This window comes from Hippoglossus stenolepis, chromosome 11 (assembly GCF_022539355.2).
Source record: "Hippoglossus stenolepis isolate QCI-W04-F060 chromosome 11, HSTE1.2, whole genome shotgun sequence".
NCBI classification, from domain to species: Eukaryota; Metazoa; Chordata; class Actinopteri; order Pleuronectiformes; family Pleuronectidae; genus Hippoglossus; species Hippoglossus stenolepis.
The window spans coordinates 13811577-13839264 of record NC_061493.1 but is presented as its reverse complement, the minus strand read 5'-3'; the positions used below and the strand labels follow the sequence as shown (position 1 = coordinate 13839264).

The following is a 27688-nucleotide window of genomic DNA, read 5'->3' as shown; positions in this document are numbered from 1 at the left end:
CTGGGATGCAAAGCAATGACTGTTTACATTCATACAAGTACTGTACTTGTACAGTTGTACTTTACCTTAAGTATTCAAATATTATGGTACTTGATAATCATCAGATGGGAAATATTGCACACACCCAAACACACACAAGTGTCATGTTTGTAAGAGACACAATGTATGGAGGGGCCACTGTATCAAATACATGATGCATGTGCATAAGTATAAGTAACTCTCAACTTCCGACAAGCAACGCTTTGCCCATTTTTATTCGCTCTACTTACTGATTTTGTTTTAATACCTAAAGTGTATTTTGCTGATAATACTTAAGTGGCAATTTACTTGTTGCTTTTTCGCTAAATGCTCTTGATATTTCTTTCATCACAACTCATAGGAGCCTCTACACCTGCCTGATAATCTGAGCAAAACTAAAGTATTAACAAAAGTTGACTGAATATGGCTTTTGAAGACAATATTTAAAGGTATTTGATAAGAATTTCCACAACAGCTCAGAGAGTGTAACCTCTGCCACTTTGATTTAGTGAGATGGTTCAGTTCCAACATTCCTGTGTTACATAAGAGAAGTCTGAGGTCAATAAAGTCTAAGATCATATTTGTGCTTCTGATCTCGCTGAAGTAGATCAGACACACACACACACACACACACACACACACACACACACACACACACACACACACACACACACACACACACACACACACACACACACACACACACACACACACACACACACACACACACACAGTCATCTCCCTTTGACTTCAGAAGACATTACATTGACTTACATTGATTTACTGGAAACACTTTCCTCAACCATAGTTACTACTTCCCTAACCTAAACTTAAACCTAAACCTAAACCTAACGCTAAAACATGTCTTCATGTTTTCAAATATAATGATTTAAATTATGGAGAATTGCTTTTTGTAGCCATAAGAAAGACAAGTCCCTGTGATGTGACTGTAAACAGCTTTAGGTCCCAACAACATGACAAATACCTGGACCACACACACACACACACACACACACACACACACACACACACACACACACACACACACACACACACAGCTGTGTCGCAAGCTTTCTACCAAGAACCGTTGATTCTTTTCTCTCTCCTGACACCTCTGTAACTTGACACCGGGCTCAAGTCAAAAACAATGGTCACTTTGCTTCACACTGACTCACACAGCTGAGACGCAGCACACACACAGAGTAACCGCAGCACAATTTAATCTGACAAGCCAGTGGCGGCTGCCCAGCATCCAGCAATTTGTCTGGACATCTCCCTAATCTGAAGTGTTTTACAGCAGTTTATTAAACCTCAAGAAGTCACGGCCTGTGATTGCCTCTTGTCTTCGTCTTGCTCTCGCCGTTCGGAGTAATTTGGTCAGAGGACAAAAGTCTAAACGTCTGGTCGAGGAGAAGAAAACTCCTCTAACTCTCGCTGTTCCTCTGTGTGTCCCCAGAAGAGGCCGGATAATGATACGCTGGCAGGGCAGATTGCAGGGTTGCCATCCGTCTCGAACTGTAAACACAGCGGAGAAGGCTCATTAGGACATTCCAGAAAAGTCCTCAACTGGGAATTCTTGGAAGAGCTTCTCGCTGTTTGCATTCTTGCTTTGGGACAGCAGCGCTAACAGCGTCTCCTGTGATCACTGCCCTGTCCCCGGCGAGAATTATATGAGGGGGAATGAAGGCGAGCAGATGTTGAGCATTCCTCTGCACACAGGGAACTGCTCAGAGGTGACACCGGTTCAGCCAATTATTTCAGATGTTTTATGATCATTTGAGCTGTGCTATTTGTCCAGCTTTTTTATATAGAAATCAGATTTCCTCACATAGTTTCATAGGGTTTACAGAATTTCAGTGGCATATTCACATTATTGCTACTGCTACAAAGCATCTCCACTTCCTCTCGCTGTGCATAAATGAAGCTAAATTATTCTGGGTGCCACTATCTTAGGCATTTGAAGCCAGCGTCTGCACAATAATGGTCGTGGAGTGGAGTTGCGGTATCTTGGTCCTGCCGGTACATGCACTCAATCAATTGTGAGTCTGTCTCAGCTGTTAAAAAATCAAATTAAAACCAAACTTATTACGCGATAAGGAACTACCCAAAATGACAGAAACATATTTGATAAAAACATTTTTGATGTGTACTTTGAAACTTAAGTTTGGTCCTCTCCCATCCACTAACATGGAGGAGGCAGGATTTATGACACGTATGGTGGAAGCCAGCCACCCGGGGGCGATAATAAGGATTTGGCTTCAGTTTTATGGAGCTGTCATTTCATCCATCTTTATACAGCCTATGGTGGAGACCAAAACAGAGCTAAGAAGAGAGTAAATATTGAACAAACATGAATCAGGTCTCTAGAGATATGACTTCAAATGAAAGATATTGATGATCCGTAGCTGTTAAATGTATAAATTGGCAACTGTTTGCACTCATGTTATAAAAGCTTTATAAGGCGTTATGTACATTCACAGCTTACTTCAGTGCCCCCAAGTGCCCACGTGAAAGAAATTAAAGGAAAATATAATTATATTATTTAGCTGACTGTTAAACAATGTTGGATTTTACATTGCAGAGGTGCATTTTCAAAACTGAATATGTTCAAGCAAGCGTAGTGAACGTAATGTAACTGAAGTGAGCCATGTCCCTAGTAAAGAGTAGATGAGATAACTCTGACGTGGATCATAACAATCTTATCCAGAGTCATTCTGAATGAAAGATAATCAGTTGTCACAGCTGCTCGGTTTAGTTTTACGATAGAGGGCTGAATGGAATCTTGACACTTTCACGACATCAGAACAGAGTTTGGTTCAGTTGTGTTCTGATGTCATTCAGGTGAAGATAAAGGATAATGTTTGGTCAAATGATTACACAGATCGGTGGCAGACATTAGGAACAATGAGATAATAGAGAGATATGTAATGATATTTAGTCAGCATCAAAAACATGCAACTGATTCTGTTTTCTACAAATATGAGCGACACAGCTGATCCACTGACAGCTTCATTTATCTGGGTCAATGCACAATGTGACTTTTCATGAACTTTAAAGTGATTCAAATGATTTTTTTTTTCAGTTTGTATAATTGGCCATTTGAATTCATTTCAGACAAGAATAGATATTCCCCCCTGGCTTTCTCCCCCCCCTCCTTAAAAATAGACCGTCTGTGTATAATAAGACAATGACCTTCTTTAAGGCAACACAATAGAGTCTTTGTGTGTCGGTGCGGGCCTTGAGTTGCAACCGTTAACATATCTTGCAGCTGAATCATCACCACTTACTGGTAGTAACACCAAAATTGGAAGTCATCCGAAAGATAATGGATTTTTCCAGTTGACACTTTCATAAATTGTTTGACTTGCACAATAGACACACAACAAGCCAAGCAGAAAAACAAGCTGCCACAGAGGGAGTTAGCTATTCGAAAAGAAAACAACAATGCTGTGTCTTGTTAAAAGTAACATTTAAGGATGATATCTGCGTCCTGATCTAGAAATTGTGGCAACATTTTTTAATAAATGAAATTAAGTCCCAGTATTTTAAAAGAACAACTGATTGCATCATTAATCATCATCATCATCATCACCATCAATAATCATAATAATAAAAACCAGAAGCAACTTAAATGAAACTGAATTGAATGCCAATTCAATGTTTCTAAGATTCTAAGCAACCATTTAAGTTCAGTTTATTTAAAGTTAAATTATTGATACTTGAACTCTGCAGTAAAATCAGCTCAGCTTGTTGTTTAACATCCATTGAGGTCAAAAACTGAAGTTGGTAAAACTCAGAATGTGTCTTCTTCACTACTACTTCAACACAGTATGAAAACAACACCTTCATAATTACTAAGATTGGTTAATAGATATAATATAATATGTAACAATTTGTCATTAAAAGGACTAGACCTATATATTTTGTTGACGTGTGAAATTACATTTTCCAAAATGTTTCCAACAATGTTCAAACCATCCCCAGTTTTATTCAAGGTATAACAGGATGTTTAATTTCCGTCGCCTTTTAATTGTGTCATATATACGCTTTACCCATGTATTTACCTTTCTTTGCTATCACTTCTGTGCCAAATGACATATGATGAAGGAAAAACATACTGCTAGCCTGCGAGACCCCTAGTGGCCAAAGTTACATATGGTACTTTAAGTAACGAAATAACTACTTTGGTTTTAAACTATTTTTACTTTAACAATTTTAACAGGGTTACAGGGGGAATATGCCCTTCTGTTGGCAATACATCAATAATCTTTAGTTTAAGTTTCATAACATGACATAATCACATTTATTGTGTAGTTTACTGTAGAGTAGAGGCTCAAATCATCCTCCAACCTCCACCTCTCATCACATTCCGGTCCTCTCCAGTCTACTATGTCAGTCACCTACCTGCTCACCCTCTCTTCTCAACCCTCACTGGACCCCCTATACACACACACCCCCACCACACCCCCGCACTCACCATCCCAGCCCACATTCCCCTCATTGCTTCTGGACCATGGAAAGCCCCTGGTTCCTTTTTCAGTGTCGTCGAGCTGGTACGCAGGCACAGGGCCCTCTCCCTCTGTCTCTCTCTTTCCACGGTGCCGTCGGCCAAAGCCAGCCATCAGATCACATGCTATGTGCAGCCTCAGCAGCAGACGAGCACAGCTATTTGCTGGGGGCACACATGCTGGGGCCCCGAATGAATGACTGGCATTCTGGTGACCTCCCAGGATGCCAGCGGGCTGCTGGGTTGGAAGGCAGTTTTAGGACAGGGTGTCATGGCTTGTTGCTGTGTCATTCATCTTGGATAGGCATGTTGTCTCCGGGGCAGAACATTGCAAAACTTTTTCACACCTCTTAAGGGCAACTGGGATTGGTGTCTATAAAGGGCCTCAGGGCCGGACCTCAGACTAACGATGTTCAGTTTGGTTCAGTTTAACCCTGAAGATGGTGGTGATGAGGGAAAAAAGTTGTGTGATTCAAAACCACTTTTTCTATTCTCAGACACTGATACATGAAGCCCATTCGCTAAGGCCCACTATAAAACTGAAATATTAGTCACTCTACAAAGTGATCAAGCGTCTGGCCCTAGCAGACAGTGGCATGTAGTTTATGTTGTACAATTTTATGACTTGTATTCTGTCCTGACACTTGACCTGTCAGTTAACTTCAGAGAAGCTGAACATGTAGTTAATAGTCGACTCAAAGAGAGCTGAGAGAGAAGAGGCAGCAGAAACGAGGGGACGGGAAGAAAATGGAAAAGGGAACATCATTACAGTGACACTCAGCTATTTGCCCTCAGCGCTGTGTGAGTAATATGTCTGAGAGCACAGGCCAAGTATTCACAGTGTTTTGATACAAAAAGAAACAGTAAAGTTGCCACGGCGACATCAACATGTTAATCTCATGTGTTAAGGGTGCAACATGTAAGTGTTTTATTACCCAACAGCACAAAATTCCCATTAAATCTCCACCAAGGCACATTAGTCCCTTTATGAAACCACATATAAATTCACTAGATCCAAATTCTTATTTGGATCTGCACCAGATTGCACACACTCATAAATACCAGGCTCATAAACATGCCAGATTTGTTTAAATCAACATCTATTCAACATTCCCTGGGAGATTGGTGAAAAAAAAAATATATATATCTCGCATTGATAAAGAAAGTGGGAAGAAATCGTGGATCCTCCCCCTGATCCGGATCCGCACAACGTTTGTAACAGGTTCTATCCTGACTCATCCTTCCACTAATTTCCAGGAAACCTCTCCGGTAGTTTTTGCGTAATCCTGCTAACCAAGGCATCGATCATACTCTGTCCACATTTGTGTTTTGGCTCTGTATCAGTTTGAATCCCGGTTCACTCTAGCACGCATTGAAAACGCATATCACGTGACCGCTCACATACACTGTGCATGAGTGTGCCGCATTAAACAATGTGATGGCCTCAGGGACTCTGCCAGGGCTTGTGTGTGTTGTGTTGTTTGTTGTGTGTGTGTGTGTGTGTCCTGTCCTGTGTTGCAGGTTTGGGTGGAGCTGGAGGCCTTCTGAAGGCAGCTGGCCATTGCCTCTCAGATAGATCATAAAAGCTGCTCTCATCCTGGCTTTCAGATGAGAGATTTGAATTTAGATTTTTGTCTTATTACTTTGGTCTTTGTTTTTGTTGGTCTTGCATTTCGCTCCTGCCAGCCTTATTAGCTGAACTTGCTATTTTTGTTATCTTAGATTAAATGAAAATTATTTTTGTTAAATAAAATCTCTTTGTTTTGGTTAAAACATTGCGTGTCTTCCCTTATTTGCTATGGTCTCAGAGCCGTCAGCTGTTAGCAAAGACAACAGGGTCAGCAACACTTGTAATTGATTATTCACGTGCATTATATACTGGTAGCCGAGGCCAATGCTGGTTGTTTTCTTCCAGAAGGAGGGTCATGTGATAGGAGCCTAACAAATCAGCGAGGGCTACGTCGTGACTGAAAAAAACAAATCAGCAAGCGGTTGTGAGTGTCTACGTTTTTGTTTCCAAACATCTCCGCTCGTCCAGACTAAATCGCAGCCCCAGAGTTTTCAAACTAAAACGGCGCCAACACCGTGTCCAAACTTCTCAGTTTTAGCAGCTCTACTATGGAGTAGTGTGGACGTCAGGCGTATCTGTAGCAGAGCTGATGCATTTTCAACAGAGGGACAAATGCAGACAAAAACACAACCTCTTTGGTGGAATTAGTTCACGGCTGGGTAGATTTCTGGCCGACTAATCTTTATTCTTTGTTTTAACATTTACAACAACTACCGCTGAGTAATAGATTGAGGGAGTGGGTCACCAGTATCACAGAACATTTTTGTAGTATCTGACATCCGGGATGTTATATCTGCTCTAATTAGCTTCCACCTCCCTGTGGTACGTGTCACTTCTGATTACTATTGACAAAGTTACAGGCGGCCGTATGTCGCACTAGTCAATGTAAAGGCCTTTCACACGCTGCCAACAGAGGTCAATAAAAGCATTGTACTGTTTAAGCTTCAGTTAATGGGAGCACATCAGTGCTTTTTCTTATGCTTTAGGCTTCCTGTCACTTTTGAATGCAGGGTAACAGGACTTCCGCACAGCAAAGGACAATACACCTCTCAGATATCATGACTGTGGAGAAAAATGTGGATTTTCCGGTTCTCCAGACAGGCGGGGCTGGGTGCATGTGGTCTCTTGTTGATGGTTCCCTTTTTGAGAACTGAAAACTGAACATCACAGTTGGGGTTAATTGAAGCGACAGCTGGACTTTAATCACGATTTTCATTTTGCTTCAACAACATCTACTACTATTTGGTGAGATGTTCTCAGTGGTATATTTTGATATAAAAAAATGAGTCAACTAAAAGTAATAGTTTTTTAAAAAAAAATCTTGATGAGAGATAGATGAGAAGATTGACATCACCTCATTTGTACGGCAACTAAGAGGCTACTGCAGCCTAGCTTAGTGTAAAGATCATAGACTGTGTGTCTCCATTTCCTCCCACTATCCACAAATGGAGCTTAAATATCCTGGATGCGACTGCTGCCATCTTGGGCATTTGGAGTTGGCACAGTAGCGATCGAGGGATTGAGCCACAGTAGCAAGATCCCATTGACTCACGTGGTCGACCAATCATGAGTCAGTCTCAGCTGTCAATCTTGAAGTTTCACTCTGTTTTAATAGCATCAAATAACCAATTAAAACCAATCATAAGTGTGATAAGAACTACCTATAATGACAGAAACCATCTTTGATAAAACTTTATTTGTTTCAAAGTTTTGCCAATTTGTCTTTAGTGTAAATACTAAGATAACAGTGTCTGGTTTCAGTCCACATCATAGTCACACAATAATAACTTTCATCTCCCATCAGTCACAACCCAGATCCGACTGCCCCACACATCTGTTGTGTGATCTTCACACAGATTCATTGCTTGTGACTCACGTCTGAAGTCTGTTTCCGGCTAATGTTCGGAAATTCCCTTGAATGCTGCTCGACTTGCTGCAACATGCAGACTTTTTTCACACATCACTTTAAACACAAGTTATTTATTTGCTTTCACTCTCAATTCGGCTAGATCGTGACATAATTTCATCTGGAAACCAACCCTGGCATCAGGAGTGAATCTGTAGTGAAATGTGAATACATGGGAAGCCTGTCGTCAGTGTTTCCCTGAGAACAGGATATCACTTGAGAGCAGCGCACCTTGTCCTCTTCTATTGTGTATTGTGTGAACGAGGAAGCCATCCGTGGATGTGAGAGCCAAGGACAGGAATCCATCTCGCTCCTTCCAACACTATCAGTTACATTCCTGGCCAATCCCGCCGTATCACATGACCCCGTCTGCTATTCTATCTCGTTCTTTCCCACACGGACCAACACTGTAACACGCATCCTGTCACATCCAGTCACTTTAACTCTATCTCAAGACAGATACCATCATGGAGCTCCAGAGTCATTGAGAGATTTTAAAGAAAGAAAAGAACGATAGAAAATGCCAAACATCTTGTTGTTTTGTCTTCATGCTAACAACACGTCACATCTCTCCTCATATAATTACTTCCCAACTATTGTAAATCAAACAGCCTTCAGCAGATATGATGACAAGTCGTCTCCATATGATGATTAGGGTTAAACAAGAGTTTCCCTTGATGGACAGAAGAGTAACAAATCTGCTCAGCAGACAGTGCTCAGTTGAGAGGAGAAGAAGTGGAACGCTGTTTAAATTTACAAATATATATATATATATATATATATAGTTACTTTAAGGTGAGTCTAAATCTCTTTAGGCTTGTGACCCATTCAAATTCAACAATAGCCCATCTTCTTGTCATCAACTGCATTTGTTTTTGATATTTCTGAGGTCTGAAAATGTAAAATTACAAAGGAAGAAGAACAAGAGCTTAGAGAAGCCCCTTAGATTCACCTTGTGAGCCCTGGTAGTGGTCTCAGGCTGCAGGTTGGGAACATAGACTGTCTATAAAGATGGACGACATGATGGCTCCCCAAAGTAAACCTCGATCGCCCCCCCCCTGGTAGCTGGTTGCAGTATAGGTCATAAATCCTGCCTCCTCCATGTTAGTGGAGTCAAAAAAGTCAATGTACACGTGAAATAAATGTTTCTCATAGATGTTTAGGTCGTTCTTATGTAATTATTCTGATAAAAAAAGAAGTAATTTGATGATTCTTGATTGACAGCTGATACTGACACAATTTTCTGTCAGCAAGCCCATTGTATCATAATTCACTCCATACTGGAAGCATTTTCATTCATTTTAAATCATTACAGAAATTTGTACCGTTTAAGGGCTCCCCCTCTGTCACAAACACACAGACACACACACACACACACACAGACACACACACACACACACACCACACACGCACACACGCACACACGCACACACACACATTGTCTTCCTGCCTCCCTCCCTTCGACAAAGACATTTTCATACTGACTTTAACACACAGAGTAAATTTAGAGTCTGTTTCTAATTGTGTAACTGGTAGTTTGTGTACTCTCACTGTTTCCTCGTTTGTGCTCATGTTTCCACCCAAACCTCAGAGGCAATATGTATTTACTTTGTATATAGCAACGACACAATTGTGTTTTATTTGGCGGGGTGTCCTTAAATATTCCTCACTGCTGCCGCTCCTCACAAACAAGGAGCAGTTCCCGAAACCTTCAGCACCTTCAGACGGACTCTGAGGAATTTTTGTGGCACGCCATTTTAGATGTTCATCTCCTGTAATGACTCTTTGAAAGCATCCATAATTTTCAAAGGGTCGGCCCTGCATTCCTCTGGAAGTTCACAGGAAGTGTGATACAATGGAGGACAAAATGGCCAGAGGCGTTGTCCACCGAGAGACACACACACACACACACACACACACACACACACACACACACACACACACACACACACACACACACACACACACACACACACACACACACACACACAGGGAGGGAGTAGAGGAAGTCGTGAGGTGGTGTTAAATGACATGAGCAGACTTTTAAAAAGGTGGAGACCGAGCTGCTCCACAGTGTGAATGTGAAGGAGAAACACAAACATGTTCCTCTCTGCTGACCAGTCGCCTCCGTGTGAGTGCCGCCCACGGAGACGCCGTGTCTGCATGCGTTTTAAAAAGAGCCAGTTTAAGAATACGCAGCATCCGAAACATGACGGGAATGCGGGTCTGTGTGTGTGTGTGCTTAATTAAGGAGGCTAAAAGAGCCGGTGAGATGATTGTGAACACATACCATCAATACCATCTCATGGGGCCTATAGATTTTTGAGTGTAATGAGCGCATCAGCTTGAGGCCATCAGCCACATACTGTATAACAATCAATGACGGTGGCCTGTCGTGCTGTGATCGCATCTATTTTTCTATTCTGATCAAGTTTGACCTACTCTTTGGTTTTGGACTTAAAATTCAGACAATGCAAAGGCAGGAAATAATCTGTCCTCCTTCCTCTTTCTTTCTTTCTTTCTTTCTTTCTGTCTTTCTCTCCCTCTATTGCCAAGAGATATGATCAGCATAGGACTAAAATCTCGGCAATTAAGGGCCCACAGTAAAATTCGTTGTCGCCGTCTAAAGTCCTCAATATATCAGCAGTTATGTCGGAGCAGGTAATAAATAGCTTTGTCTTGTCTTTTTGCTCAGACAGAAATAGAGCGTGTCATAAAGATTTGCGTTCTACCTCGAGGCGGGAAATTCTGGATTGGATGCTGTGTTGTGGTCGGGTTTATTATGTGGAGAAGGTGCATAAACCAAAACGAATTGAGGAACTAATGAAATGATGTACTGACTGGAAGGAAGGTTAATTATCTTTAACCTGTGCACGTACTGCATGTTTGAGGCTTGAACCAGCAACTCAGTGGGAGGGAGTGCCCATGTGTGGCATTCTCCAGGCACTGTTCTGAACCATGTAGTGCGATGATGTGCACAAAGAGCCGCTGTGTTTGTAGTAATGGGGCAAGCGCCGACCTCAGATTCCAGGAGACAGCTGCCACACACACACCACAGGGACACACACACAAAAAAGGCATTCACTGCCTTAACACACTTGCACAGATAGTTTTTACTCACCCATACCAACCTACAGTGGAGGCCAAGGGGTTGCATTTGCCACCAAAATTACATGTAAGGACATTTTCGGAGAGCAGAGATAACTGTACTTCCTGTTTCTGTAACTCGCAAGGTCGCACATAGAACACATCTTGTGGAATTAGAAAGGTATGAAATGAATCCAGAGGTAACAACTTCATTTTTAGGATCCTTGAGTTATTCCATTTTACACTACTTTTATGCTGCTTCTCCATTTAGTTTGTAAAATATGATCCATTGGTGCCCAGCAATATAAGGAAATTAAATTAAGCCCCATTTTAACATTATATATAAGGAGGCTGTAACTTTTGGAATACATTCCTCGGATATTTCTTGGATAGAACGTTTAAACGTTAATTGCTGTTAATTACGGGTAAATTACTTGAGACACTTTGTTCAGAACACACTCCCAGTCCACTAATTCACATGGTGCAATCACGAGAATCTCAGTGAGCACACAGCACGTCAGCTGAACGTGCCCAAAACATTTATCTGGAGGCAAGCATGCAAGTCGACATTTACTTTAAAAGAATAATTAATGTAAAACAACAAATAAGACTAGATATTAACTAAAGGAGCTTTCTCTCATTTTCCCTATGCCACTGAAATACACAGTATTTATAAAAAACACTACACAACTGGGCCTTTAAGAGAGTATTTATGTTTTATGCCACATTTTAAAGGGGGACCTTACTTTTAGATTTTGCATAGAAAACATACGATCATTTTATAATAAATTATGCACAGTAAAATACAGATTCATCAATTATATTCATCCAGTAATTGATAATATAACTTTGACGGGGACATTTAGCATATTACTGTTTTTTTACTTAACAAAATTCTACAAATTTCTTTATGAAATAAGGTGATACACATTGGTGTTTTGATCAATTGTCGTTTAGTTTTGTGATTTACTGTTTTGTTTTCTTATTGGTCATTGTTTTGTTAAGATTTATCTTTGTTTTTTCTTATTTGACATTGTGTTTTTTTTTCATTGTGTTTTTATAAATTTGTTGTTTTTTCTATTTTCCCTTGTGTTTCTTTTTCCTTATTCCTCATTCCATAACCCATTTGCTGTTTATTCCATCATTGTGTTTTCTTATTTTACCTTTGTTTTGTCAATTTGCCTGCTTCAGGGCCACCGTACAAAACCCCATTTTTTCTCGCATTTCCTCTGCATTTATTCCCAAACACATTATAATGAACCCACTGCTTCCCCAAACAAATGCCCCTCATCGTTCTTTCTTCTATTGAACCTCCTCATTGTTAATGATCGGACACACTGCAGCCTCCTCCTCCTCCTCCTCCTCCTCTCGTGTGGTTTTACTCCTCTGATCCCTGAGGGACCTCGCGTTTTACATTCCTCACATTCCGACCTCAGTCCCTCCTCGGTTACTTATTATCGCCGCCTGCTCTCTCCACAATCATTTCACAGCGATACACAGAGAGAGAGAGACGTGGGGGAGGAGGATGAAACGCGTCTGACTCCAACAAACTCATGTTAAAAACAAGAGGAAGAGGAAGAAGAGAAAGAAGAAGTGGGATTACTGCGACTTTTCTACTTCGACGCCGAGGAGAGGGATTTGTTATGATGAGCGCGTGAGCTGGTAAGAGGAGCGACTTTTCTGCTTTTTAGCACAAGAAAACCGAGCGAAAAAACCCCGATCAAAGTCGCGACAGTTCAACGTTCACGTGTTGTGTGTTTACATCGTGGTGTGATGTCGGAATTAAAAAAGTTATTCACCGGAGATGAAGTTATTTAAAACGCGGGTTTCGCTCCCCCGTGAGATCGGAATTTATGGCGCATGCACTTTCTGCCTGCTGTGGAAAAACCTCTCCACATCGATGTGCTGTCGCTGTTTGGCGAAGCTTCACTACTTTCATATGATACTTTTACTATTAAACACATTCTCATATAGGTCCTCATAGAAGTTTACTTTAAAGAAAACGTGTTTGTGTTCAAAGTCCATGTTTATTTTGAATCTAGTATGTGTTTATATATCTCTTCATCTGTTCATCATCAGACTGATTCTACCCTTTTCTCTCCTCCTGTTGTGTTCCAGGTTCACAGCTGGTTTATTTCTATACTTTCATACTGAGAAGGAGCCCAACCGGTCGTTCCAGAGAACAATAACCCACACAAAGCAGAATGTCGTCCACTGAAGAGCCATCTGGCACGGTCCTGCACCGACTCATCCAGGAGCAGCTTCGCTATGGAAACCCCACAGACACCCGCACCTTGTTAGCCATCCAGCAGCAGGCCCTGCGTGGAGGCAGCGGGAGCAACAGTGGACCCAGCAGCGGAGGTGACATGGGCAGGAGCCCACGATCCTCCCTGGAGAGTCTCACCCAGGAGGACCCTCCGTTCCCTCAGCTCTCTGCGAGGCAGGAGCCTCAGGGTCAGGAGCACCAGGGAGACCACCACTCAGAAAGTGGTTATCAGCTCATCCAGCTGCACGGCGAGGAGCTGCCAACCTACGAGCAGGCCAAGGTGCACTCGCAGTATCTGGCCTCGCACTGGGCCCCCACGGGCCCAATCAGGCAGCTCCATGAAGAGAAGCTCCTGCACGATGGGGCCTTCCACGAGGAGGCCGATCTGGTGGAGCTGAAGTGCAGCCATGTGCGGTCACTCAGTGAGCATCACATGCAGATGTCTCTGGAAAGGAGTGATTTAGCTTCTAAGGCAGAGGCCATCAAGAGCACCTCTCACAGCTTCCCAGAGCTGCCTTACTACACCCCACAAGCCCTGCAAAGCCCCGGGCTGAGCCTGGGCAAACACTGCCCTCCTCCAGAGTACTCAGCCCCCATTCAGAGCCAAGGATTTATCCCTCACCAGGTCCAGGAGCCCGTGCAGGTTCATCAGCACAGGTACATAGAGGAGTTCCAGGGACATGGCATGATGTGTGATCGCATGTTTTTTAAATGACTGTTACATGACATCATATTCTGTGCTCTAGTTTTTTTTGTACGAGACTGTCGCGTAATCACCTCCCAGGAATCAGTCATTGTGTTTCACATGCGTAAACACATACTTCTCGGTGTGAATCACTCCGGAGCCCGTGTACCAATTCACATTTCCTTCTTGAAATACTTAGAGGAGAACAAGTCCAGCCCTGTAGGTGTTTGCAATGCTTGGCATACTGTCACAGGATAGTTTGACATGCTTGCATCGCCTTGGATTCTTTTATACAAGTATGTTCCTCTTATAGACTTTTGCATTCTTCACAGCCACCGGAGTCAGCCCGGCTGCTTGGTGATAAGACAGGAATAGAGTTATATTTCAGAAGCTTTACTCCAAAAAATCCCGATAGCCCCGTTTTATATCGATCCTAGCTCGTTGCGCCAACTATTCTTTCCTTCATCTAGAGTGGCTACAAGTTCAGATTCATTACTGAGCTACGAGCTTGTTTTAACTTAATAATGTTTCTCTCATGTAAGGTATGTCCAGTCTGGTCAGCAAGCCGAAGTCCCCTGCTACAACACCTTCAGCAGCCTGCCACCTGCTGGCCTGGAGGAGCCCAGCCAGGTGGAGCTGCTGCTGATGGAGAATGAGAGGCTGAGGCAAGAGCTGGAGGCGCACAGGGAGAAGACCAGCCGTATTCAGAAGGTAAGACCCTGACAGACAATCTTATTGGAACACAACTGACACGCTACATGCTAAATACTCAGGTTCCTTTCAAATAACAAAGTACGGCCTTCAAATATAGGAGTAAAAGTTAAAAAGATGGCAAGAACTGAATTCAGATGAAAGGACGCCAAAGTTATTTATTCGCTTAATGGCCAGATGAAATCCTCCATCACAGCCACCTGTCTGTGAAACCCAACCCCAGTGGACAGTTGTCGCCCTGACATCCAACTCCAGGCACACTCCCTCATCTGGACGGGACAGATGAGATCAGCAGCTGCTACCTCCAAACCATAGAGGCACAAACAAGAGGTCGCAGCCTTGCTACTGTGTTTACACACTCCTCTCATTGTGTTAGCTGACCCAGTGGAGGCCACAGAGAGCGTGTGCGCTTTAGTTCCAGGCGGGCCATAGATTTTCTAGGGCTTGTGCGACAGCAGTCGATGCGGTTGTGAGCCATGCACAGCTGATGGGGGTCCGTGGCAGGTGGTGGGCTGCTGTGTAAAAAGTGAAAGGTCCCTTTTGTTTTTTCGTTTCCCCCTTTTCACTTTTATTCTTTTCCTGCTCTCTTTATTTGCCTTTACCGCGTGATGCTCCGACCAAACGGGCCAGAGAATAAGACATTTTCTTGTTTAATGCGTTGGAAACTGCTTCAGAGACACCGGACACCTTCACAAATGTTTTTTAAAATCCAATCCACTCTCTGCTGGAGTTATGTCACATGGCCCTTGCCTTGTCTCAGCCTTAAAGAATGATAATTGCCAGGGTTGGAAAGTTTTCTCCGTCAGGCCGCAGCCCTGAGTAAACATGCCTGTGTGACTGCTGTAATGGTGGGTGTCTCTTTGCCGTTTCCACAACCCAGGCACAGGCATGCACACCTTCCCTTCGCTGGCATCCTTCCCAGACCTCTGTGCGGGTGTGAGTGTGTGAGTCTTTGTGTGCGTTTTAACCTTGAGGTGTGTTGTGTATGTGCGCGCTCTTGTGCGCTCACACACCTGGAACTAGAGCTATCAGCCCTCAGGAATGTAGATATAAATCAGTCTCACAGGGAGTGGTGCGGGCTTGAATTCCTTCTCAGAATTATACCACACACACACACACACACACACACACACACACACACACACACACACACACACACACACACACACACTGAGTGTGCAGTGTACACACAGTCACAAATGCAGCCGTACGTACAGTATATTTATGTGCTCAACAACATGAATCAACATTCCAGCTCCTCCCTGACATGTGAAGTAGGTTAACCCCAAAAATCCTCCTCTCTACCTTCCCTGTTTCCACACTCCTTTCTTCCCTCTCCCATAATCCTCCTTCATCCTTCCCCTCCGCCTCTGTCTCTTTTCTCCCTCCTTTCAGTTGGAGCAGGAGATCCAGCGCATTTCTGAGGCCTACGAGACGCTGATGCAGGGCAGCACTAAGAGAGAGAACCTGGAGCAGACGCTGAGGAGGAGGCTGGTGGCTGAGATCAGGAAGCTGCAGGATTTCAACAGAGACCTCAGAGGTACATCCACCAAATACAATCCACCAACATAGCCTGCCATAAAACCAGCTCCAATGTGCAAATGGTTTTCATTTTTAATTTTAAAATTGTGTTGCTTTGCAGAAAACCTGGACAATGCCAGAACGCATGTTGCAAAAGAAGTACAAGCAGCCGATCACAACCAGCACATCGTGGCCAAACTCCTCGAGCAAAGTGAGTATGTCACTTTGTTTGGGTAGATCCCCCCCCACCACCACCTCTCAGTCACATCCTCCTTTGTAATCAACATGCTTGACCGGACTGGGTTCTAACGCAGCATGGGGCCCTTTTTTTTTCTTGTAGCTTATAGAACTTCCTGCAGGAATTTCACTTGCATAACCTCAGCTTATTTGGTAAGGAGGCTTTATTAATGGGCAGTTTGATCCACGCACCTCTTTGCGAAGGGAACTGGCTCTAAATCACAGAGCCGCGGTGGAAGTCGTAGAAATGAGCGCCCACCCCCCCACCTGTTGTTAGTTTGATTTATGTTTGTCTGTTTGAGGAACTGGACTCGGGCAGAGTGATGGTGTTTGTATGGCCTTGATGAGGAATGCTCTGTGCTATGTGGGTCAAAGGGATAGGGCGCCTTTCTCCCCCCTTCCTCCTTCCTCTCAGCATTCCAGGAGTGCTTCGCTAAATGAAGAACACTGGCCACCATGTAGCAACCCTGGTACTTATTACTGGGGTTAGACTCAAGAGAATTGTGGAGTGATTTTCATCTGTTTTATTACATTTTGTAAAGCACCACTATTAAAATCAAATCCACATGAATCAAACATGCATCCTTTTTATATATATAAATATTTTTTTGTTTCAGATGAGGAACAGAACTTTGAGCGTGAGCGCGTCGAGCGAGAAGTGCAGCGGTTGCGAGCCACGGCGGAGGAGCAGAGCGTCAGGACGAAGGGGCTCGAGGAGGCCCTGGAGGACGCCCAAGGACGGGGCCGCCAGCTCGAGGAGGCGCTGAGGAGGAAGAGGGCTTATGTGGATAAGGTGGAGAGGCTTCAGAGTGCGCTGGCTCAGCTGCAGTCCACCTGCGAGAAGAGGGAGAGCCTGGAGATGAAGCTGAGGACGCGGCTAGAGCAGGAGCTGAGGAGTCTGAGGGCACAACAGGTACATTTAGCAAATCGCTGTATGATTCGATCTGTAACACAGGAGCTTCAGTTTCTCTTCTTTCTTCTTTTCGCCTAACTATCGTCTGTTTCACTTTCCACCTCAGCGGCAATCCCAGCCACCAGGAGTGACAATGGGCTCCCTGCAAGAGCGTCTGCGCGAGCGTGAGGAGCAGATTCTGGCGCTTGAGGCCGACATGGTGCGCTGGGAGCAGAAGTACCTGGAGGAGAGCACCATGAGGCAGTTCGCCATGGAGGTGGCTGCCACTGCCGCTGCCCAGAGGTAAAGATGGGGCTGGATAATTGCTGGAGTGTACATGCAAACATACATTTTCCAGCTCGTTTGAATCTAATCTCAAATCTCGACCTTCACAGAGACACCACCATCATTAACCACTCACCCTGCCACTCCTCTAACAACAGTTTCAACGAAGACCTGCCAGTTGACTACAGGAATCAGGAGATGGAGAACAGGTGACTACTAATGTTCAAACTCCTTTTACTTTTATAAATCATAACAGCACTAAGAGTTGTTGTCACCGTTGGGTTTCCTGCTTTCTGATTTGTGTTTCCATGTTTCTGTTTTGCATCAGGATCCGTGCTCTTTACGCTCAGATCTTGGAAAAGGACGCTGTGATCAAGATCCTCAACCAGCGGCTGCACCAGGACCAGGGGCGTAAGGATGAGCTGTGTCCCCGAGCAAAGTACCTGAGCGCAGTGATGGCCCCTCTCCGACCCGCCTCCTCCACCCCCTCCATCAGCACCATGAAGAGCAACACGAAGAGTAGAGGTGAGAAGAATGACGTCAATGTGGGGGGGCAGTAAAAAAGCAAAGCAAAGTAATTAGATTAAACTATCATCATCAAGATCCATTAATTTCATTCCCAAAAGAATTCTGGATCTGCACCAAAGTATAAAGAGTTCTTCCCTGACTGTTACTGCTTCCTTTCACCAAGTTTCGTGGAAATCCGTTTTTGTTGTTTTTGTGTAGTGCTGGGGTGAATACGTAACCTCCTCTGTGAGACCGGTGTTGACAGATACTGATGTTTTCCTTTAGGTAAGAGTCTTTCTGACGATCAGACTTTGCCAAACCACCAGTTCTCTGCTCAGTCCGAACCTGGAACGCTAGAGCGGCACACGGGGGGAACCAGTGAGGCTGCCAGCACAACTAAGCTCCACAGTGGTGAGTGATCTATCAAATATGCACGAGTGTGTTTATTTACAAGGGCCAATAATCCAGCACTGCTCTCACTATAAAAGTTGGAATGATAAATGATTTGCACGCATGCGGAGCGCAGCATGAAACCCCCCACACACACACACACACACACACACACACACTGCATGTAAGCAGACTTTTGTGTCTACATGAGAGGAGCTTTGGACCTCAACTTCATGGACGTCCACATTGATTAACCATGCCGCTGCTTAACCAGCCAATCAGATAGCGTCTGTGCAGGTCATGGTTCATAATGTGGGCCTTGAGGAATGTGCATGGTTAGGAAATAATGTGGATCTGTTGACTGAGCACATTTACCAGAGTGCTCTGTTTGACTGTGGAAAATCTCTGTTAACCTTTACTCACTGATAGCTGAGCTGTATCTAGGACATTTTTTTCCACTGTTTTAGCCTTAAAGCATTTATCCACTTATTTATACTCTTTGTTTTGTTTTTTTGTTTTCTCCAGAAAAGGAAGCTCCTAAGAAGCTGCTGTTTAACCCTTTCAGAGGCCTGGAAGAGTTGGAGTCCGAGGCGGTGGAAATCTTCATTTAAAGAACTGAGAAGTGGATTTTAAATGAGGAAGAAAGGAGGGAAAATAGCAATTCTGAGAATCTGTGAAGAGATATAATAATATTCGGATGCGAGAATGTTGTGGAAAGAGGCTAAAGCACGAAAAAAGACTGTTTTCAGGTTTTAGAGGCAGAGCTGTGCTCCGACTCACTTACTCTCACTAAGCTGGACAGCTGCAGGCGGTCGGTCCTGGCTGTGTGAGAAGAGATTAATCTTCTGAGGTACTTGGACAGTATTGTGGATTGTAATAGGGCAAAATGTTCTCACAGAGTGTATGCCAAAATATTTATATAAATATATATATACATATATATATATAATTGCTGCTCCCCCCGTTTATTCCCTCTTTTATCTCTTTTCCCCATCCGGTGAAATAAGAAGCTATCTATTTATCTTATCTGGTTTCCACAGATATTAAGCCTCATGTTCTCATGATAAATATTCAGTAGAAGGTTATCTGTGTGACCCGCATTCCCCCTCCTTTTCAGAAAAATGTTAATCTGGAAAAACCTCATTCCCCTCACATGGACGTTATCTGGCAGACTTCCCCCCTCGCTCGATAACTTAAACTGATAAACACTGCTGATTTAAAACGCTCGCTGTCCATGTCCATCGAGCCCGAGTGGCTGGTTCTACCAAGGCTTCGGTGTGTGTGTGTGTGTGTGTGTGTGTGTGTGTGTGTGTGTGTGTGTGTGTGTGTGTGTGTGTGTGTGTGTGTGTGTGTGTGTGTGTGTGTGTGTGTGTGTGTGTGTGTGTGTGTGTGTGTGTGTGTGTGTGTGTGTGTGTGTGTGTGTGTGTGTGAACAGTGAGATGCATAATATATTAAAAAAGACTATTTGGTATGTTGTTGCCAAACTGACAGAACTGGTGTTGTTTGTAATTTTGGGAGGGTGTTGATTTCATTTTTTAAAATTTTTTTTTAATTACCTTCTCGGTGTATGTTTGCATGTGTGGTTTCAGTATGCGAGTGTGTTTCCTGACGTGGCGATTCTGCTGGTTCGGTCGCCACCTTGGGCTAAAAGTCGAAAAACGACACCCGTGTTGGTTTTGTGTTTACTGTTAGTTTCGAACTAACAAACAGGTTAATTAATATTATTATAATTATTACTGTTATTATATATTTTATACAGATGTTTGTATTGTTATTTTAGATAAAATAGTGCTTTGAGAAAGACGCCAAAGAGTTTTATGTTTGTACGTCTGTTGTAAGTTATGTGCCGACAATCATGGTCATGTTAAGCTGTACACAACCAACCAAGTGTTGACTTCAAACAGGCATTTCTGTGAACTTCAAACAGTATGAAGGTTTTTACAGTTGAATTCATGCAACATTTCATAAAGCAATAAAATATTCTAATGTACACTAACTGGCTCCGTGAGTTTCCTCTTGGTAAAAAGGGATTTTCTGTTGCTGCTACAAACAAAAAACAGAAAGTTTTTCTGGTCAATGTCCTGAACCACATTTGTCTCACGTCGTCACTTGATCTCCTCGTTCCTGTCCTCTCGCTTGCACCACGGAGAAGAGTGCTCTTCATTAATGAATACCAGAGCCGCATTCTTTCGGGTTCAACTTTCTCGGATGGCCTGCTCTCTTGTTCTCCTCTGGCCATGAAGAGCATGCTTGACATAGATCACATTCTCATGGGGACACGTAACCCTATATGTGACAAAGACAGGTTTCTCCGAGATTAACTGCTAATGCCTTTCCCAAAAATGTCTCTGTGCTGCCGCATCCACCTTGGCCAACGGGCTGCATTCCTAAATGCTTTTATTGCCTCCTGTTTGACTCACGCCCAAAGGTGTTTATGGACTATTTCAGGACATGCTGCTGGATGTGAAGGCGAGAGAGCTTGGCTATGTGGCATCTGTTTCAGGATAGGTTTCACTCACACACACTTGTGCATGAACTCGCACATGCAGTTGCAAATGTCGCACTCGAGCAGCATTGACAAAGAGACTGAGCAACGCAGTGGAACAATGAGAATGAATGTTCTGGTGTCACATGGGTCACCAGTCATCTCTCCACATGCAACGTGTGTGTGAAATCTCGAATATGGCAGCGGCAGGGAAGCTTTCACACGTGAGTTAAATAAGCAGTGAGATTGTTCCCTGCCAATAGCAGCTAGGTTAAGTATGTAGTTTGCTTTGATTTCTGACAATTCAAACCTACAACACTTGTCGTACTCGCTTGCTTTATTATCTTTTTCATCCCTGTTTGTCTGTTAGTTGGTCAGCAGGTTTACTCAAAAACTAATGAATGGGTTTTCAGAAAACTTGGAAGAATGATGCGACAAGGGCCAAGAAAGAAGCCATTACATTTTGGCACTTTATTTAACATTGTATCTTTTGTTCCATGGAATAATTGCTACTTGTGATAACAACAGACATTCATTTTGTTCACATTCACTTGTACTTTGCGTTTTTTCCTTTGGCCCGCGTCCCGTCCATTAACATGGAGGAGGCAGGATTCATGACCTATACTGCAGTTAACCACCAGATGGCGATTGATACACTCTGGCTTCACTTCTGGGGAGCAGTCAAGTCCTCCATCTTTATCAAAAACATATTTCTTAAAATGCCCTAAACAAACTGTTGTTATAGGTTTTTTAAAATACCCATTCTCCTCCACGACTTGGCAGGCGAAGTCGGCCTGTATCCCGCGGCAGCTGAGTTGGAAGGCTGGATGGGGGAATATGTTAAAACACCTGAGCGTGCCCGGACTTGGACACAGAGGATACAGGCTGGTGAGATCACACGGATGCTTTTAATAGAGAGGCTTGTATGGGAAAACACAGAGCAGGATCTGGTGGTATGCGACGCCATCAATCTTATTTATGAATTGAGAGCTCTTATCTGGCTCACTGACGGGCAACATTGTGAAGACTTGCCAACATTCTTCTGTGAATGTAAAAGGCGGCCGACATGTTTCGACTGCAGCTCTCTCTCTCTCTCTCTCATTCTTTCAATCTCTCTCCATTTCTATCTCTTTCCCAGAATTTTCATGATGAGGGAGGAGAGAATGTAAACATGGGTCTGGGGTCAAATTCCTTTGTGCTCAAAGCTCCAAGAGAATTAACATTTTCTACACTTTTAGGATCCTCAACCCCCCGTCCTTTCTCTGGCTCAGTCACATGGGAACTTTCATGACTGAATCCTAAATCGCCATGAGGGGAAGGGGTTTGTTGTTGTGTCAACACTGTTGTGTGTGCTGCCGGGTTTTTGTTGCCCCCATCTTGATGTTGACAGCTCAACAGCACTTTTCCTCATAAGTTTTAGTCACTGGAGCATCAGCACATTCAGCAAATCCACTGATGGAGGAGAAAAGTCCTGTCATGTGTTCCACTTGTTTGAAAAATAAAATCAAATCTGGCATGATTTTGGGCATTGCTATAATACATGAGCCATGCCCAGAGTGAAGCAGAATAGTCTTAATGTTCTGGAACTTGCCAACACCTGCTACACAAGCTACTCTGTAAAGACTGCTGTTGTAGATGGTATTCCTGTTTGTTCAGGAGCCATATATTTAAAACCACAGAGATGAATGAAATTCATTAAACAAGTTAAATATAATTTTCCAAGGGAGATTTACCATAAGATTCAGCTTCTTTTGATATATTCTCTTTATGTAAAGAAATACAACATTTTAGGCTCGTCGATAAGTTAATTATCATGTTAAAGATCGTCTGCAGGGAAACATTTGAGGGTTTGACTTGGACATGGACGCATAATATCCCACAACATCATCAGCTGCAACTGACACGCTCAGTTTTTGACTCCTGACAAAGAATAAGACATTTTCTTGTTTAATGCGTTGGAAACTGCTTCAGGTATTTAACAGTTGGAGCCAGAATCCAATGACTGAATACAAATATTTGTAGCTCAACAGTGACACCTGCTGAGCTTTCCAGACCTGCACAGCCGTACACATATGCACTTGGCCACATTACAATTTAAATGGAACTCAACATTAAAAGCCACGACTGTACTAATAAAAATGTGAATATATTATAATATATAACATGTTTAAGTTACACTACATGAAATTTCTGTTTTTATGTCTGTGAAGCACTTTGAGGATTGATTCGACAAGTAAAACAGAAGATCACTCTACATGGAAAATGTGTACAGAACTCTATTTTTCTAATACTTATTTAGGATAGTTATTCAAAATGCTACAACGTAAAATGGCTTTTAATCGTGATATTTCTTTATTCATTTTTTTAAATATATTTTTATATATAAATTTTGTTTTTTTTACTTAACTGATGTAGACTGCATCTTATTTCTATAACTTATTTATTTGGGGCTTTTATTCCTTTTACTAGTTTTAAGGATTTGAAATACAATATCATTCAAGCAAATTACCAAATGGGGGGACGATCTCTGGATTCTATACTTGTGGATGAAGAATTTGTCAGACACAGTAATGACATTACAACAGATCCTCACTTTCGTTTTGCAGGATTAAAGTGCAGCCTTCAGAACGAGCACACACTTCAATCACACAAAATCAACACAACACCGACTGAAGATTTATTGTGAGAGGAAATCCTTTCTTTTCTGTCTATCTACCGTTCCACATCCCATTCCGATAGGTGGCAGTAATGCACCTTTGAGCTGGTTTGCCCACCGCCAATCAAATCTAATGAAGAAGTAGAAGTTGTACAGTCGGTGTGCGCCTGACACCAAACCGAGCGAACCCGTCCACACGGCCACGCCCATTCAGCCATCACGGCTACTATAGCAACAACGACAGGCGAAGTTAACGCAGTGAACTCAGCTGTGATCGGCCACGTTCCTCCCGTAACAAGCCTTAACAACCCGACTGATTCCCGGGATGTGCTCCGTCCTCGGCTGCGGCTCGTCGCGTCGCGGTGCGAGGCGCTTCAAGTTACCGGAGGATCCAGAGAGGAGGCTGGAGTGGGTCCAGTTCCTCGCTGCAGCCAACAGGCAGCGTTTCAAAGAGTCGTCCTGCACCGACATCACCATTTGTAGCGAGCATTTTAAATATGACTGTCTGGTGTATGCTGCTCCCACAGGCTCCGTCCAGCTGGCGCCCGGTGCTGTCCCGTCCGTGTGTCTGCAGCCGAAGTCACTCAAACCTGCGGCGGACGCGGAGACATGGGTGGTGAGTCTGCTCATTACACCCAGTGCGTCTTCAGCGTGTGTGATGATGGACCACATAGTAGCTCCCCAAAAAAGTGAAGCCAAAGCGTCTCGATCGCCCCCTGGTGGCTGGCTGCAGTATGAAGCTGCTGTCAGACACGCACAGAACTCCAGAGGAGGTGCATGTGAACCCTCAGACTTTCCGCGGACTTTCAGAAGTCAATGCGAGAACACAGCAACAGAACTCCCGATTCACCACGAGCGAGTGAGTGGATGGGTTGATGACGCTACTAACACATGACACAAAATAAAACAAATTCACAATAATACAAATACTTCCAGGTGAAAAATCAGAAACGCCGAAAAAATGTCAAGAGAGTGTGTGGTGATGAGAGTCATCGCCAGAAGTCGACAAAGTCACAAAATCACGTGATTACTTTTTTACATCCTGCCTCTACCTGCTGCACCCCCTCACCTGAATCCTGTGGAGAATGTGTTGCTGTTGTGAACAGGTCTGGGCAGATAACCCCCCGCTGCGTTGTGCATGTGTGAAAGGAAAACGATGGAGAAAGTCTGCACCTAATTCTCCAGAGATCCTGCGCAGGACATGTCTGCAAACTGCTCATAAGCCCTCTTCATGTTAATTGATGTGGCATATAACAAACTAAACAGTCATAGTAAACGTCAAGTACTTTTTACATTTTTTTTATCAAAGATGTTTGATAAGTTATGTTTGGTTAGTTCTGGATCTGGCTCCAAATGGGCAAAAGATGGCCGCAATAATATCCAGGACATTTTGGCTTCATTTTTTAACAGTGGGAGGAAGTGAAGATGGGTTTACCATCCTCAGTTACAGTCTCTCTCTCTCTCTCTCTCTCTCTCTCTCTCTCTCTCAAACTTGTACATTTGTCACTTGTGTAGGAGCCTGAGAAAACCACAGAAGTTACTTCTCAGTATAATCAACTTACAAAATGTACCTACCCTGAAAAATCAAGACTGACTTCAATAGGTAAAAACAGAAATACATTTTTGTGTAATAAAAATAAATAAATGACATGAAGCATTTTCTCATGTGTTCTTTAAATTCAATTTGCAGGAGTCCTCGTCCCAAGAGGTGTCACATGTCCAACGGGTACTTCAGATACTCAGGAGCAACCAAAGTATGTGAATATTTCATTTGATGAGAGAAAAGTATGTTCAAATTTTTGTTTTGTATTTTCACATTTTACACACCTTTTTCTATTTAAACTAACTTTTTACATCAACGTAGTATTTAAATCATTCATTTGAATTGATTTGTAGAGCCACACTTCCAAAGATGAGGGAGAACTTCGCTGTGAAGATCAGTGTCAGTGTCCCAGCAGCTGAAGGTCAACAACGTACAGAGGTCATTCCAGAGGTAGAGCATCAGCAGTCAGATATACTATAATAATAAATAAAATAAATAAAGTGCAACATGCCAATCTACAATGTCCACTTATATACTGTAAACTATATGCTGTTGTATGCATTTTTAGATCAAATCACAAATCAAAACACATCATCCCCTTGTTTAGTTCAGTCTGTTTTACTGACTTAAAAAAAGTGTATTTTCACTCATACGCTTTCATACAATTGTGTCACAGGCCACAACAGATGACTCGGGTGTCTCTGAGATTGTTGCTGTCATTGATCAGGAGGAGAATGAGGCCATGAATGAAACAGCGACATCGAGTGATCAGGGCGACGTGGATTCAGATGAGGACTGGAAAACAAATGACGAGGAAACCGAAGATGACGATATTGAGGAAATTATTAGTAATGGTTTCAGCTCCATAAACCATATGCTCTGCACAGAGTGCGGGAGGTTTTTCGGTAATCGTTGGCCTCACACGTGCGAGCACAAAAGGAAGCCCTATTCTTGCAATATTTGTGGCAAGAGATGCGTCAGTGAGAATGCCCTAAACAGACATAACCGAGTCCATAGTGAAAAATATGAACACCGGTGCAAATACTGCCACATCACGTTCAAAACGAAGGTGGACAAAATCACTCACGAGCAGATCCACGTAACTGAAGGAAAACCCTATAAATGTTCTGAATGTTCAGAGAGGTTTGCCACGAATAAGGATCGCCAAATCCACCTGGACACTCACAGAGACCCTGAGGATTTAAAATGTCACATCTGTGGGATTGAGTTCCTCTGGTCCCGCTCGGTTGAGAGACACTTAGCTGTGCACACAGGTCTAAAGCCGCACAAGTGCACCGAGTGCGAGCGCAGCTTCAGCCAGGCAAGTCACCTCAAATCTCACATGCGCCTGCACACGGGGGAGAGGCCTTTCAAGTGTCAGCATTGCGGCAAGTGCTTTAATCACAATGTGAGCTTAAAGAGTCACATCCAGCGTTATCACACATCAAGCTCTGGGTATGACAAGAATAAAGAAAAGAAAAAAGAAAGAGCAAGGGACAGTAGAGATGCTCGGGGTAAACTGAAAAAAAGAGGTGAAGACTCGGAACGTGTCCATGTAGAGGAAGAGCAGGATACAGAAGAGGAAGAGCAGGTGATAATGTATAGACCAAAAAAGAGAAGCACAGGCAGACCCATTGGAAGACCTAAGAGCAATGCAGCAGGTAATTTAGTTGTGGCAATTCAATTGGAACGTCCGCGTTCAAACACCAAGGCTCGAAATATGCAGGCGAAGAAGTCCCAGAGAACACAATGCAGCAATGAGGAAAGTGAGAACGAGCCGACTGACAGCGACATGAACACCATGGATTCAGCTGGGGAGGGAGGGAGGGAAGAAGAACAAGGTTGTAAAGAACACAGTAAATAATTCTGACGATAACTCAGATTTTGAGCCAGAAGGTCGAAGGAAATAGAGGGACAGCAGCCAGAGGAGAGGTGACAAGACAGGGAAGCACAGGGGACGGTCAGAAATGAAGGCATGGTTGATATGAAGAGAATAAAGAGTTGGGTTTCAACAGCTGTCAACAGAGAGAATCAATATAAAGAGGGTGTGCATAAAGAACTGAACTTAACTAAAAGATTATAAACTATGACAGATGAGTCATGTTCACTTGCCTGTTCAGAGAATCTGATGCTTTCAAAACCTGTTTGAATCTTAATCACTGATGTGTGTTCCATTGAATCTGACTGGATAAAAGTATATTAACCTGGACTGTTGTTAAATGTCTGTTTCTTTCTGCTGTAAAGTTCCAATTCCTTGTCCTTCATAACACGTGTAAACTGCTTGAGAAGAAGTCAAGTATATATACATAGATAATTATTATTTATTTATTTTGTAGTAACCTAATGATAATTATATTATAATGTATTTATAATATAATGAAGTAACCTATAGAGAGCTATATATTTTTGATGTATTAATTTA

General features: G+C 43.1%; 2 protein-coding genes across 3 annotated transcripts; both read left to right on the top strand.

Annotated features, from left to right (window-relative positions):
* The first annotated feature begins 12543 nt into the window (after nt 1-12543).
* Nucleotides 12544-20574, top strand: LOC118118354 (angiomotin-like 2a). 2 transcript variants are annotated; one of them, XM_035171523.2, is made up of 11 exons: nt 12544-12750; nt 13207-14011; nt 14582-14750; nt 16146-16290; nt 16393-16482; nt 17126-17421; nt 17528-17703; nt 17844-17894; nt 18014-18210; nt 18478-18603; nt 19108-20574. In XM_035171523.2, exons 2-11 carry the CDS (start codon nt 13293-13295, stop codon nt 19191-19193), a joined length of 2055 nt encoding a protein of 684 aa, XP_035027414.1. In that variant the 5' UTR covers nt 12544-12750; nt 13207-13292; the 3' UTR covers nt 19194-20574. The 2 variants fall into 2 exon arrangements, with proteins under 2 accessions (XP_035027414.1, XP_035027413.1); XM_035171522.2 differs by having other exon boundaries at nt 12546-12750; nt 17796-17894.
* Nucleotides 20575-23870: 3296 nt separating this feature from the next.
* LOC118118356 (zinc finger protein 696-like) lies at nt 23871-27475 on the top strand. The gene is made up of 5 exons (XM_035171525.2): nt 23871-24339; nt 25239-25326; nt 25414-25477; nt 25620-25716; nt 25943-27475. The coding sequence occupies exons 1-5, from the start codon at nt 24049-24051 to the stop codon at nt 27128-27130; spliced, it is 1728 nt and encodes a 575-aa protein (XP_035027416.2). The 5' UTR covers nt 23871-24048; the 3' UTR covers nt 27131-27475.
* Nucleotides 27476-27688: the final 213 nt, after the last annotated feature.

Excerpts from the sequence above, each read along its gene's own strand:
- LOC118118356 (XM_035171525.2), top strand. The coding sequence starts at position 24,049 with ATGTGCTCCGTCCTCGGCTGCGGCTCGTCGCGTCGCGGTGCGAGGCGC. Across the intron at positions 24,340-25,238 it reads CGGACGCGGAGACATGGGTG|GAGCCTGAGAAAACCACAGA; the intron begins GTGAGTCTGCTC and ends TCACTTGTGTAG. Across the intron at positions 25,327-25,413 it reads ATCAAGACTGACTTCAATAG|GAGTCCTCGTCCCAAGAGGT; the intron begins GTAAAAACAGAA and ends TTCAATTTGCAG.
- LOC118118354 (XM_035171522.2), top strand. The coding sequence starts at position 13,293 with ATGTCGTCCACTGAAGAGCCATCTGGCACGGTCCTGCACCGACTCATC. Across the intron at positions 16,291-16,392 it reads TTTCAACAGAGACCTCAGAG|AAAACCTGGACAATGCCAGA; the intron begins GTACATCCACCA and ends GTTGCTTTGCAG. Across the intron at positions 18,211-18,477 it reads GAGCAACACGAAGAGTAGAG|GTAAGAGTCTTTCTGACGAT; the intron begins GTGAGAAGAATG and ends GTTTTCCTTTAG.